This window comes from Centruroides sculpturatus, unplaced genomic scaffold (assembly GCF_000671375.1).
Source record: "Centruroides sculpturatus isolate CEXI.00-Female unplaced genomic scaffold, Cexi_2.0 scaffold851, whole genome shotgun sequence".
NCBI lineage: Eukaryota > Metazoa > Arthropoda > Arachnida > Scorpiones > Buthidae > Centruroides > Centruroides sculpturatus.
The window spans coordinates 283,498-299,882 of NW_019385139.1; the positions used below are offsets into that span (position 1 = coordinate 283,498).

General features: G+C 25.4%; 1 protein-coding gene across 1 annotated transcript in view; it reads left to right on the forward strand.

Moving 5' to 3' along the window:
- The window catches only part of LOC111635316 (malectin-B-like), a 51,184-nt gene that overhangs the window by 11,476 nt on the left and 23,323 nt on the right, over nt 1-16,385 (forward strand). Inside the window, exon 2 of the mRNA XM_023380246.1 lies at nt 8,724-8,777. Within this exon, the coding sequence (XP_023236014.1) occupies nt 8,724-8,777 (54 nt within the window). The remainder of the gene's footprint in view (nt 1-8,723; nt 8,778-16,385) is intronic.

Consider the following 16,385-nt stretch of genomic DNA (forward strand, 5'->3'; position numbering starts at 1 on the left):
CTAGATTTGACCAATCCTGTCGTGACACGAGTCAGCAATGATGTTTTATCATATTATACGAGTCTCTTTTAGTGTGTTTATACAAATATGATCACAATTTTTTCACCGTGTTATACAAATCCATATTATATGAACCTGTGTTATAGGGGGTATTGTACTTAAAATAAGGACAAGAAGCAATGATCATATTTATTGTTATTCTTTGTACATAGAATTTTCCTTATATCAAACAATCAAAAATGTTGGTTTCCTCAAATTCATTAACTAGAAAATTTCTGTACTTCAGGTAATTGCTCAAAAGCAAATTTTTAAGTTGATATCTAGACATATCTTGATGATGATGAAAGGACTCTTGAAATTAAAACATGATTTAATGGTATTGTCTTAGTAATCAACAAATTGAAAACCAATAGAATACAATCAAACCTGTCTATAATGGAACCTGGATATAGCAGAAATCTTATAAAAAATTTTCTTTTGTCCTGTGTATAGTGGAACCTATTTAATGTGGAAATGGAAATAAACATGATCCCATGACATAAAATTGTATTTCTATGCCATGCATAAAAAACTCTAAAGCTATATTTTTACTTTTAAAAGTATTGTCTATTGGATGAGTTTGTTTTATTTTTGGTAATGGTTACAAATTTCAAAATTTAAATGTGAAAAAAGTTGTAAATGATACTATGAATTATCTTAAATTTTCAATAATGTCAGTTGAGAGAATGCACGAAAGAAGCAATCGTCATGGCTTTGAGGAAAAGCATACAACTTTCTTTAATTAAATATAATAACAGCATATGTACAGAAATAGAAATAAACCTGATTTTTAATAGCCAAACATATCTAACCTATTCTAAGTTAGATCATATAATTATCTAATTTAGTATACTAGTATATTTGTAGATCTAGAATCAAAGATCAAATGGAAGTCTGTATACCATAACAGGATGTATATATTAATTAAAAATAAAAAAAACAGCAGATTAGTACAGATTAGTTTTAATTTCAATAAAATGAATAAATTATTTATGATATGAATATTAATTAAATATCATACTTAGAAATTTTTGATTATTTGGCTTCAATTTCAAAAAATTGTTATAAATTCCCACTGTCAATCTGTCCATGTGTCCTAACTTAATTTTGAGAACGGAGTTAGATAGATGAATAGCGAGAGCAGATATGGAAAGTCTAAGGACAGGAGGTCCCAATTAACTATATGCAAACTGGAAGTCATGTTATTTCAATTAAAAAATTTCCCCTGAATGGAGTTAGATGACCAGCATACTCAATTGCTAAAGGAAAAGTATGATGTGCAGGAGCAAAACACTACTAATTTGAGGTGGAGAGAATATATTTTAAATTAAATAAATTAAAAATTTCAGCCCTGCATTGTGACATTGCCACAACAAATATTTGCTTGTTTTATAGATAGTTTTTAGTGAACATTTTTCTAATTGCAACAGATGTGATACTTTTTAATAAAAATATACATGTATTTATTTATTATTGAAACTTTTTGTGTAGAATTATTGATTGATAAATTATACAGTGATAAGAAATGATAAATGAAAGTCCTAAATACAAGTTCAATAAGTAGCTATAAAAATAAATTTGCTTTTAAGGAAATCTATATTTGTTGCTGTATTAGATTTAGAAAACCTGTTACATAGATTAAAAATAAAGAGTTAAAAAAAGCCATTTATACAAAAAGTATTATATTAAACTAAATTCATATAAAATGTATGAACTTGGTTTAATATCGATGTTTATGGTTTATGTACAGAAGAATAAAGTCAAACTAGCCAGTGCAGTTAACTTAATAAAGCAAACAATACATCTTTAACAGTGAGTAACAGTTTGGGAAAACACGAATGTTTCTGACCCAGTTATGGACCATTTGCAGGCTTAAAAAAGATGTAAGAGGAATGTTAGTGTGGAAGAGGAAATATAGGATATTTACTCTAGTAAATAATCTTGACAATTGTTTACTATATCTACCTTATTCTTTATAATGATTATATCTGAAATCAGGGATAACGTTAGTAATATAACTCAAAATACAGTAGAGCGTCGTTTATCCGAAGGAATTCCAGTTAACAAATTTAAATTTTCACCAGTGCTGTGGCGCTGTAATCTTTGGCTATGTCTTCGGCTACTCAAATATTTTACGTTTTTGATACTAAATTAACTTCTGAAGTATAATTTTTTATTGTTTTTATATTTTTCAATATATTTATTTTGTTTGTACAAAATAAAAAAATAATTTTTAACGATACAATAGTCTTCGTTAGGCTTAACATCGACGAAAATTCAACGCGAAGCGACACGCAATGGAGAAAAATTTCAACACCGGATAAATTAATATATTTTTTCGTACATAATTGGTTATCTGAAAAATAAGTTATCCGAACAACCCCAGTCCCCAATTGATTTGGATAAACGACGCTCTACTGTATATTGAAAACTTAAAAAAATTCAATTCAGTTTGTTGAAAATTAGTATTTTAGTTGCAAAAACATTTAAGAATATTGTTAAAATGTAAAATATTGGTTACAATTTTCTAATTACTGTAATAAAATTAATTTTAAAAAAATAAGAGCATTTGAAATGTTCAGTTGTTCATTTATCTAACACATACTGCTTCAGAATTTATTGCAACTATTAATACTAGTAATGACATAGAATTGAGTTTGTCGCTAATGAATAACACACAAAGTATAAAAAATATGACATACTAAAAACTTTTTTGAGTAGTGGAATATTCAAAAGTGGAGAAAATTCCAAGATAAAAGCATCTATAAATATGATTGAGATGTCTAAGAACAAAAAGTTTTATATTTTTATGTAAGAAAATCAAATCAAACAGATGATAAATGCATGTAAATTAAACTTTAATTTTTAAAGGCAAAAAACATACAATTTAAAAAATTTTACTTTATGATTTATATTTATCAAATGATTAGTTTAAAATGTTTTAAAAAGAATTTCAAATTTTTGTATCTTATAAGAAATGATTTTGATGAGAATGACCAAAATGAAATCTTTGAAATTTTTTATTTTAAAAAACTGTAATATAAAAGAATTTCAAAAAAGGATTGTAAAAATATATAACTATATATAAAAAATAAAAATAATAGATTGAGTTCTGAATTTACCAATGACTGAAGAAAATGAGCAGTTTTTTGTATTTTATAAATCATAAATCTTTTTTATTTATAAATCTATAAATTTTTCTGAGATTTGTTGTTGTTGTTGTTATATAAGATGAAAAAAATTGATTTTGTTATATATTTGAAGAGTGTGTTCTACTTTTAAATCTATTTTTAAAAAGTTTTTAGAGATTAAAAATAAGACTTTATAGGACTTCTGATTTATAAAATGTATTTTTGTATTTGATAACAGCAACAAAGTTATAAAATGTAATTTTATCAGCAATAACTATTAAACATAAAATTGACTTTTTACTTCTAAATAGAGAAGAAAAAAATATTTTTCCTGTTTATTCTCATAAAAATAGATATATCTGAAAGTCATTTGTAAGGATTCATTTCACTTCATTAGATCATAGTTCTGAACTTACAGGTGAAAACCACAATAAAAAAGTGGTAGACAACTATACAACAGAAAAAATTACTTCAGTTATTTTACACAGTAATAATTAATCTTTATGTAATTTAATAACAATTATTAAATTACATAAAGATTATTTGTGTGTGTAATTTAGTGATAAATATGATATTATTATTATTAATGTTTTATTTGTAGTAATAGAACTGTTTGAAATGTTGATTAAATTTGACTGTAAGAAATAAACAATATTAAATGTAAATATCTAATGTGTGTGGGTGCGGTATGGGTGCAGGTGCATGTGTATAATGTTTTCATATGAAATATTTAATATTTTTAAGAAAAATGCAATGTTTAATTCATTGAACTTCATTTAATATTGACTTAAGCTTACATATCAATAATATTGATGAAATATATTTTGCTGTTTTTCTCAAAAATGCATTTTCTACATTTAAAATTTAGATCATTATTGAGGGATTATATACATATGTGTGTGTGTGTGATGATATGTATGTTTTGTGTTTTTCATTTATTTTATTAAAAATTAAATTTTTAAAATATCATCATATCATATTCTATATAAATTTATTATTAAATCTGAAAACATTAAAAAATTTTAAAAATAATAATATAACTGCTTTATAATACATTTTATACATTTTTTTAGAATTATAAAATAAATTAAAAGTCTTTTATTTACTTCAATTAGTACTCTTTTATCTAACTGATTAATCTAACAAGCTATCATAAATTCTTATTTCCTCGTTATATGCCTTTCCTCTGTCATTTTTATTTTTATAAAATTTTATAATTTTATTTTTCATTTTGTTAGTCACAAATTTTATTAAAATATGATTTTTTTTAACTTACAAGTTAAAAGAATATATATATATATATATATATATTATTTTCGTGAATTATAAGCCCATTTGACTGCATTTTGAATTTTCTAGGTAGGGAAGAATGGTAAATCGCATTAATTTTCAAACGACGTATTCGGGATAGCAGATTTAAGTCTTGTTCTTACGGACGTGTTTTTAAATATTTAAATTGTCACTTTTTGTGTTGAAATTTTATAAACTCCACATAATTACTTTGTTAATCTATTGTTATCGAAGGTAACATTACCACCAATGTGGAGATATTAAGCAAATTAATTGCTGTTATCAACCATATCGTTCCTAGTATTGGTAAATGTGTGATAAACTTATGTTTTTCTCAATTTAATTTCATAGCATTAATAAGTAAATAAGTGATCAGTTTATCATTAAAAAGAGCGAATTAAAATTTCGAATTAAAATTAGAAATTTCCATTCTTGTAACTAATTAAAAATGTTTTAAAATACGTATTAATGTCACTAGTCTCTATATGAGACACAGCAGGATAATGAAAATTGGTGCTCACTCTATTTAGGATCGATCACCATAAAAATCTCTGACTTAAAACATTCAAAATCGTTATTCTAATGTCTGATCCTTTTCTCATAGATACTATACTGGACAACCATCTTCATTTCTTCCACTTCCGTTAGAGGAAAAGATAGTTATAGATTAGTAATTTTATTTCCATTCGACTCCTCCTATTACTACTACTACGACTACTACTATTACTATTAAAACAATTTATATTGTTACATAATATTTTCTTTCTATGTTCGTATCTATTGTTTAAAGCATAATTTTCTAATATTGTAGACTTTCCTCCTAATATTATGAGAGTAAAGTTACTTTTAATAAAACGAAATAATAAGTAAAAACCGAAGTAAATTACAGAAATTTTTCGGTGATTTTTAATTAATCAATACTTTTATTTTTTGTGATTTTGCCAATATGAATGTTTTAATTTCGTATAGTTTTGATATTTTTGATATACAAGTTATTGCAATATCATAAAAAACTTGCTAAACACCAACAGCCAATGTTTACACTCGAGTGTTATTCCCTACTTTCAAGTGTTGTCTTTAGATATTAATAAAGTTTGTAATAAATCCATCTTCTTCGTCTTCGAGATTAGAGTAGCCCAAAATACGAGTTAGCACAGAGGGGTAAATACGTGAGATCGTTCTACTGTGTATTTTTGGTGCTGTCCATGATGAAATTGTGGCTTATTAGGAAATTTTGAAGAAGATGTACACTGTCCAATATAGTTTTTCTGAGATCAGTTTATCTCAAATGGAGAAATACAAAAGCCGGGAGCAACCTTCGTCTAGCATCGACAAAACAGTTGGCAGAAATATCTCATTCTATAGAATAAAGATATTGATGAAACTTTCTATAATAGCTGCATTTTTATTTTTTTGTTTTTTAAAAATTGCTTTATGTTACAGTTTGCAATTGATCGTATTTTTAATCATTATTATTATTTTTAACTATTATGCTTGGTAGATAATAAAATAATTGGAAAAGAACTATATTTAGTTATTTACACTCAGTCATCCACACTCAATTTTATTAAAATATACATGATTTTTACATTTATAATCATGTATATTTTGATAAAATTCAATGTAACTGGCTGAACAGTTTTTTAGGTTTATTACTTTCTAGTATCATTTTCATAGTATTCAAATTTTGTTTTAAGTTATTAAAAATTACACTAGAAATATTATTCGACAGTATTTGAATTTAGAACTATAAGAGCAAAAATGAAAATAAAAACAATATATTGTGTAATAAGTATTGTTTTAATAATAATCGAAGACAAATAGNGATAAATATGATATTATTATTATTAATGTTTTATTTGTAGTAATAGAACTGTTTGAAATGTTGATTAAATTTGACTGTAAGAAATAAACAATATTAAATGTAAATATCTAATGTGTGTGGGTGCGGTATGGGTGCAGGTGCATGTGTATAATGTTTTCATATGAAATATTTAATATTTTTAAGAAAAATGCAATGTTTAATTCATTGAACTTCATTTAATATTGACTTAAGCTTACATATCAATAATATTGATGAAATATATTTTGCTGTTTTTCTCAAAAATGCATTTTCTACATTTAAAATTTAGATCATTATTGAGGGATTATATACATATGTGTGTGTGTGTGATGATATGTATGTTTTGTGTTTTTCATTTATTTTATTAAAAATTAAATTTTTAAAATATCATCATATCATATTCTATATAAATTTATTATTAAATCTGAAAACATTAAAAAATTTTAAAAATAATAATATAACTGCTTTATAATACATTTTATACATTTTTTTAGAATTATAAAATAAATTAAAAGTCTTTTATTTACTTCAATTAGTACTCTTTTATCTAACTGATTAATCTAACAAGCTATCATAAATTCTTATTTCCTCGTTATATGCCTTTCCTCTGTCATTTTTATTTTTATAAAATTTTATAATTTTATTTTTCATTTTGTTAGTCACAAATTTTATTAAAATATGATTTTTTTTAACTTACAAGTTAAAAGAATATATATATATATATATATATATTATTTTCGTGAATTATAAGCCCATTTGACTGCATTTTGAATTTTCTAGGTAGGGAAGAATGGTAAATCGCATTAATTTTCAAACGACGTATTCGGGATAGCAGATTTAAGTCTTGTTCTTACGGACGTGTTTTTAAATATTTAAATTGTCACTTTTTGTGTTGAAATTTTATAAACTCCACATAATTACTTTGTTAATCTATTGTTATCGAAGGTAACATTACCACCAATGTGGAGATATTAAGCAAATTAATTGCTGTTATCAACCATATCGTTCCTAGTATTGGTAAATGTGTGATAAACTTATGTTTTTCTCAATTTAATTTCATAGCATTAATAAGTAAATAAGTGATCAGTTTATCATTAAAAAGAGCGAATTAAAATTTCGAATTAAAATTAGAAATTTCCATTCTTGTAACTAATTAAAAATGTTTTAAAATACGTATTAATGTCACTAGTCTCTATATGAGACACAGCAGGATAATGAAAATTGGTGCTCACTCTATTTAGGATCGATCACCATAAAAATCTCTGACTTAAAACATTCAAAATCGTTATTCTAATGTCTGATCCTTTTCTCATAGATACTATACTGGACAACCATCTTCATTTCTTCCACTTCCGTTAGAGGAAAAGATAGTTATANAGCATTTTCCTCCAAGAGCGAATCATTATCACACAATGTTGTATCAACTCTTCTCTTGAGATTATCGCGCCAACACCTTCGACAGTCGAGACACTCCCCATTATATAGTTATATATATTAAGCCATAAAAACTTATGGATAGATAACAAAATGAATTTTTAATAGTATGGCATTTATTTACACAAAGATATTTGTGTAAATAAATGCCATACATAACACAAAGATATTTGTGTAAATAAATATTCCAAAATATTTTTAAAAATTAACTTCAATAAAAGTATGTTATTCACTGATTTTTTTAATAAAAATATTTCTTTGTTTCATTAAAACAAGAGTTTTATCAACGATTAATATAAAAAAATAAATNTATATATCTTAAAAAATATTGATTAATTGATAAAACTTTAAATATACGTTTATTTAAATTTTATCGATTAATCAAATATTCTCTTAAAAATCAAATTATTTCTTAGTATAATGTATCGTTTTAGTAGGTGTATTTTTCTGTTGGAAAATAATAAAAATGCTACAACTTCAGTAATCAACATAAGACATTTATTTTCTATTTAAGTACTCCCTGTAACTTTATTTTTATAAGTTAATGGGATCATAAGATAAAAATGCTTAAAAGAATGATGTAAATTGTATCATTGTTAAATAAACAGTAGTTTTATAAGTTCAGTTGGTCATTGGAGGCGTGAAACATGTTTTAAAGTGTTCCAATCAAAAATGAAAATTAGGAAATAAGTAAAGTTAAGATAAAGTTAATTAAAGTTCCAGATGGAAAAAAGTATAACTTATATTATTAAACTTCTTCATGGTTGTCTGTTTAAGTTATCGTAGAAATTATTATTGAAAGTTTAATTTAAAATGTTTTATAGTACAGTACAGTTGTCCCTCTATAGTCCGACGTTTTTTAATCCGACATGCTCAGTAGTCCGACGCACCTCCCGTCAAGGTACCTGTCCCCGTTACGTGTCTGCTTGCACAGAAGCATGTCGCGATGTGAATCTCCCCATCCAATTCTTACTCAATGACATACATTTCGTGTGTTTTATGTGAGCAGTTCTGTTCGAACAGTTGGAGTAGAGAATATTGTAAGTTACTGCTAGCAAAACAATGCAAAATATGTAATTATTTTCGGTAATCCGGACACTTTTGGTAATCTGACACACCTTTGGTCCGATACCTGTCGGATTATCAAGGGACAACTGTATTTAGAATTTTAATTTCAGTAATAGAGAATTTATGTCCTATTCTCTGTCTAATGTTAATTTTATCTCTAATATATGTTGAATTATATATAATAAAATATTTTTATAGTTTTTTTCCACTTGAATTTTCAGAAATGCTTGTTTTAATGTAATCATACTATTTGTTTAAACCTGTTATTCACTATGTATATGTTATTTAAAGAATATAAATCCATTAAAAAACATTTTTATGATAATTATAATTTATAGAAATAAAATATTACAGTTCTAGCTGTTTAAAAAAATACTTTTAAAGATAATGTAAAATAATAATGGACGACCTAATTTATATTTTTATTTTATTTAGATGTGTGTTGTGACAGTATTAAAATACGCTGTTATCAAAACACTTGCAACAGGTGTTAATTATCTGAAAACACTCAGACAAATGCACATTATGTTCACATGACGTTTAACTGTTTTGTATTATTCATTTTAAGAAGTAATCTTTTATTAAATTAGACTAATTTTTAATAAAAGAAATTTTAATGTATTATAAACTAGTATCCTGAAATATAAAATATGGAAGAAATAATTTCTGGCATTAAATATTTTAACTAAAACAATAACTACATCACATAATATACAAATACTTTTTATAGCTTAATATTAACATTATCAAATGAAATTGTGGTAAAATCAGGTAAAATTATCAGATAAAAATAATGGTTTTGAAATAATTCTGTTCAATCTCTATGAAACTACAGTAGAGAATCGATTATCCAAAACAATTTGGACTGAGATTGTTCGGATTACTGATTTTTTGGATAACTGATCATTTACAAAAAATATATTAAGCACAAAACTGCACTGTATATAATTTGTATCACATGTCTTACAAATACATATCTTACATCAGCGTTTCTCAAAGTGGGCGATAATGCCCCCTTGTGGGCGCTGGAGGCTTTCAGGGGGGCAGGAGAAGGCTCAAAGAGAATTGGGGGCGTTAAGGAAATATAGAGGGGCAACGGCAGACAAATTCTATATATAAAAATTCGACGAAATATATATAAAATGTTGACATTTTATATNTGTAGTAATTCATACATTGTTGTTTGTCATCTTTAAGAACAGCTAGCATATAAATCAAGTAAGAAATACCAGTAATTTAAACTATTGTACTGCAAACAAATAACAATTAAAATGATTAATATTTGATGCTTAAAGCATCAGTTAAGACTGATAATGATTGCTCATTAGCAACCATGCATTAAGACTGATAGCATGAAAAGCAAGCTTAAAAATACCCATTTATTTGAATGTAAGAATAACCATCTTAATCAACCTCAGCAAGATAATTCAAAATAAATCAACAAACACCTTTCAGGTTGCTAGGATTTGCTTTTATTTAACAAATGTTTTCTAACTAGTCTAATAGGCCATCTTCAGGCTAATGATCTTTCTTGAAACATTTAACTGTTAAATATTGTTCCAAAATAGAACACAAAAAAGAATAACTATGTTTAAATATTTGAATATAAAGCCAAAAAAGTAAAAAATTAATACAAATAATGAATAACAGTAAAATGTAAAATAAATAACTCAAAAAATATAGTAGAAATGAGGTAATTATGACCTTCTAACAAACTTATTCTGTATAATGTATTTCCATGTTGTTGCTAAGCTGTCAGCATCTCTTGCATTAAAGCACTCGTCTTTCAACTTACTTTTGTATATTTCAATTTTTCGACATTCTGTGCCAATGTAGGGGAGTGTACAGACTTAATGTTGTTTGCATCTTTCCATTTTATCACTGAGCCATTTGTCTGTGCATCCTGGAGAGTACCGTGTTATTGTATCCCTTTCTTACATTTTATTGATGTTCTTTAAGTCTAATTTTCAAGTTCTTTGTGGTGACATCAATGTATAATAACTATAATTAGATTTGATTACAATAAGCTAAGTTTTTATGATATATTTTTACTTATCTTTTTGTTGTTTTTAATTGAATATTCTCTCATTGTTATTATGGTGTGTTTGCTTTAGAATAAGATTATTTATCATTAAATTAATCTATATTGTCTGCAACCATTCATAGTTGTGTGTATATGATAAATTAATATTTTAGTGGATAGTTTTATAAAGTTTTTCCCTCAAAGAAAATGATACTTAAACATATAAAAAATCTAATAATAATATAGCATATAAGCATGAAAGCAATAGAATTAAAGTGAGTTATTGGGTTGCAATTTGAAAAAATTGTAGACCTATAAATTCCCATTGTCATCTGTCAGTCTGTTCTTTCTTAAATCTCTAGAACAGAGATAGATGAAAGTCAAGACCAGGAATGGAAAGATTAGTGGCTGGAGATCCCAATTAACTATATATGAACTTCCGGTTTGAACTGGAAGTCATATTATTTCGATTCAAAAATTTTTCCCTGAAAGAAGTTAGATAGATGACCCCTACCTGACTCCATTGCTAACAGGAAAAGTATGGTGTACAGTGGCAAGACACTACTAATTTGAGATGGAGAGCATATATTTTAAATTAAATAAATTAAAAATTGCAGCCCTGCATTGTGATGATGTCACAATAAATAATTGTTTGTTTAAGATATTGGTTTTGTAAATATCTGTGCAATGATTATCAACAATCATTTCTGATGCTGCCACTTAAATCTTATTGAACTATTGACAGAAGTTCAGTATTGTAGTGTTAGTGGAGTATATTATAATTATTATTATTATTGTTGTTGTTATTTATTTTTTAAGTTACTTAAATCTTTGAACATTTTTTAAGGCTTTATAATTCTCATCAAGTTTGATATAATTTTGAAACTTTAAATTAGAAAAAATGAAAAAATAAAAAGAACAAAATTAAATCAACTTACAAAAAATATTATTATTATAAATTGAAAAATAAAAATAGAAAACACAAGCTCATTTAAAAAGAAAATATTATAAATTGCTAGATATTCTTGAAATACAGGAATTTATAGCTAATCTTTCATCTTCCAAGTTATGTGTTTAACTACTTTGTTATTTCTCCATTTCAAAAGATTGGAAGACTGATTTCATCATATTTATTAAAATTAGTAAGTTAAAATTTTAAATGCCATACTTTTTTGTTGGCCTTCTCTATGCAAAATTATGTAGTTAAAATTGTATTCCTGGGAACATATGGCACTGAACATATGGAAAACATGATAACTTACTTTACAACAGATTATTTAACAACTGTTTTCCAGGAACCGTTTAGATCATAAAAATACATTTATATAAATTATGCGATATTTAATGTTTATCAATGAAATAGATGATTCTGTAATTAAGATATAATTAAGAAATGAATCTCATTTTGAATATTAAAAATTATTTATTTTGACATTGTCACAATGCCATGTTGCAATTTTTAATCATTTTTTAATTTAAAAATTCTCCTATTACCTATATGTGAACTTCCAGTCTGGACCAGAAGTTCACATATAGTTAATCAGGGCTTCTGGTCTCTAAGCTTTCCTTATCTGGTCTTGATTTCCATCTATCTAACTCTGTTCTTGAGATTAATGAAGGGCAGACAGATGACATTTTTATTTGTATTTATTATTGTTATTGGGCTTCAATTTTCAAATTGCAGCCCAATAACAATAATAAATACAAATAAAAATGTCATCTGTCTGCCCTTCATTAATCTCAAGAACAGAGTTAGATAGATGGAAATCAAGACCAGATAAGGAAAGCTTAGAGACCAGAAGCCCTGATTAACTATATGTGAACTTCTGGTCCAGACTGGAAGTTCACATATAGGTAATAGGAGAATTTTTAAATTAAAAAATGATTAAAAATTGCAACATGGCATTGTGACAATGTCAAAATAAATAATTTTTAATATTCAAAATGAGATTCATTTCTTAATTATATCTTAATTACAGAATCATCTATTTCATTGATAAACATTAAATATCGCATAATTTATATAAATGTATTTTTATGATCTAAACGGTTCCTGGAAAACAGTTGTTAAATAATCTGTTGTAAAGTAAGTTATCATGTTTTCCATATGTTCAGTGCCATATGTTCCCAGGAATACAATTTTAACTACATAATTTTGCATAGAGAAGGCCAACAAAAAAGTATGGCATTTAAAATTTTAACTTACTAATTTTAATAAATATGATGAAATCAGTCTTCCAATCTTTTGAAATGGAGAAATAACAAAGTAGTTAAACACATAACTTGGAAGATGAAAGATTAGCTATAAATTCCTGTATTTCAAGAATATCTAGCAATTTATAATATTTTCTTTTTAAATGAGCTTGTGTTTTCTATTTTTATTTTTCAATTTATAATAATAATATTTTTTGTAAGTTGATTTAATTTTGTTCTTTTTATTTTTTCATTTTTTCTAATTTAAAGTTTCAAAATTATATCAAACTTGATGAGAATTATAAAGCCTTAAAAAATGTTCAAAGATTTAAGTAACTTAAAAAATAAATAACAACAACAATAATAATAATAATTATAATATACTCCACTAACACTACAATACTGAACTTCTGTCAATAGTTCAATAAGATTTAAGTGGCAGCATCAGAAATGATTGTTGATAATCATTGCACAGATATTTACAAAACCAATATCTTAAACAAACAATTATTTATTGTGACATCATCACAATGCAGGGCTGCAATTTTTAATTTATTTAATTTAAAATATATGCTCTCCATCTCAAATTAGTAGTGTCTTGCCACTGTACACCATACTTTTCCTGTTAGCAATGGAGTCAGGTAGGGGTCATCTATCTAACTTCTTTCAGGGAAAAATTTTTGAATCGAAATAATATGACTTCCAGTTCAAACCGGAAGTTCATATATAGTTAATTGGGATCTCCAGCCACTAATCTTTCCATTCCTGGTCTTGACTTTCATCTATCTCTGTTCTAGAGATTTAAGAAAGAACAGACTGACAGATGACAATGGGAATTTATAGGTCTACAATTTTTTCAAATTGCAACCCAATAACTCACTTTAATTCTATTGCTTTCATGCTTATATGCTATATTATTATTAGATTTTTTATATGTTTAAGTATCATTTTCTTTGAGGGAAAAACTTTATAAAACTATCCACTAAAATATTAATTTATCATATACACACAACTATGAATGGTTGCAGACAATATAGATTAATTTAATGATAAATAATCTTATTCTAAAGCAAACACACCATAATAACAATGAGAGAATATTCAATTAAAAACAACAAAAAGATAAGTAAAAATATATCATAAAAACTTAGCTTATTGTAATCAAATCTAATTATAGTTATTATACATTGATGTCACCACAAAGAACTTGAAAATTAGACTTAAAGAACATCAATAAAATGTAAGAAAGGGATACAATAACACGGTACTCTCCAGGATGCACAGACAAATGGCTCAGTGATAAAATGGAAAGATGCAAACAACATTAAGTCTGTACACTCCCCTACATTGGCACAGAATGTCGAAAAATTGAAATATACAAAAGTAAGTTGAAAGACGAGTGCTTTAATGCAAGAGATGCTGACAGCTTAGCAACAACATGGAAATACATTATACAGAATAAGTTTGTTAGAAGGTCATAATTACCTCATTTCTACTATATTTTTTGAGTTATTTATTTTACATTTTACTGTTATTCATTATTTGTATTAATTTTTTACTTTTTTGGCTTTATATTCAAATATTTAAACATAGTTATTCTTTTTTGTGTTCTATTTTGGAACAATATTTAACAGTTAAATGTTTCAAGAAAGATCATTAGCCTGAAGATGGCCTATTAGACTAGTTAGAAAACATTTGTTAAATAAAAGCAAATCCTAGCAACCTGAAAGGTGTTTGTTGATTTATTTTGAATTATCTTGCTGAGGTTGATTAAGATGGTTATTCTTACATTCAAATAAATGGGTATTTTTAAGCTTGCTTTTCATGCTATCAGTCTTAATGCATGGTTGCTAATGAGCAATCATTATCAGTCTTAACTGATGCTTTAAGCATCAAATATTAATCATTTTAATTGTTATTTGTTTGCAGTACAATAGTTTAAATTACTGGTATTTCTTACTTGATTTATATGCTAGCTGTTCTTAAAGATGACAAACAACAATGTATGAATTACTACAATCAATAATAATAATAATTATAATTAATAAACATTCTTTTTACACATTTTATAATTGTTTTTAACATGCACTTTTAATTCTAAATTTCCATTAAATATATTTTTATTTACTTTCATCACTTACATTATCATTTGATTACCATTATTGTTATCAGTATATATGAATCCCAAAGTGATTATAATAAGATTATGTTTTTAACATCAATGTTTATATAACAGGACATATCTGATGGCAATTTTTGAAAATCATTTTATAAATCAATATAATATTGATAAATTTTGAGTCAGTTGATTAGTGTGCTATTGATTTTTAATAAATCAATAACATATTGATTAAGAAAATAATTTATGAAATTAAACCACTCATCTACATTAATTCAAATGCACTTTATTAATAAACTAATAAATATAATTTATAAGCATAATAATTTTACTAATAAATATAATAATTAAACAGAATTATTTACCTTTATAAATTCTACTTTAATTTTTCCATCATGGTTAGATTCTTCTCCATTTACTGAAAGTTTATTTCCTTTTATTTGAAATGGAATGTATTCATCATGGGCCACACCTTTTCCAACCTTGGCAAAAATGTCTAAATCTGACACTATCGTATGGATACCATTTAAGAGAACATCAAACACCTGAAAAAGATCATTTTACGATGACTAATAATTTTAAAATGGCTTTAAATAATAACTTTTTTATATGATAGCATGAATATAAGCTGTAAATATTTGTTTTAAATTTAATATTTAATTAATGACTGATTTTAAATATATATATATTCTTAAGACGAAGTTGGATAATTCAGTTATCGAAGATAGTTAATAAATATGGATTTTCTATTAAACTGGTTATGGATCGTAATTATGATATAGAGCAGTATAGTAAAAAAATAATACATAGAGTTATGGAATACTCTATTATCCAAGACGTGGAAGATATACGAAAACGAGAAAATACAAGCTGGTATGCAACAATTTTAAATTATCCTGTAAATAACAACTATATATTGACAAATCTAGCTTTTAACATCAAAAAGTTTTTTATACAGCTTAGGCTAAATAAATACGGAATAATTATAAATGATAAATATATAGACTATACCCAATCTAAATGTCCAAATTGTACTAAACCTTTATCTAGAGTTCATATTATATGTGAATGCTGTAATGAAAAAGATAAAATACAAAGGCTCCAAATGCAACCGCTAGTCAACTGTAACAGTGAGATGAAAATGTTTAAGACTTTTGACAGAGCTAATACTAACACGATTTATATGTTATATAACTATGTTAAACAATTTACTAAATGAAAATTGTAACAAAATATTAATGTAAA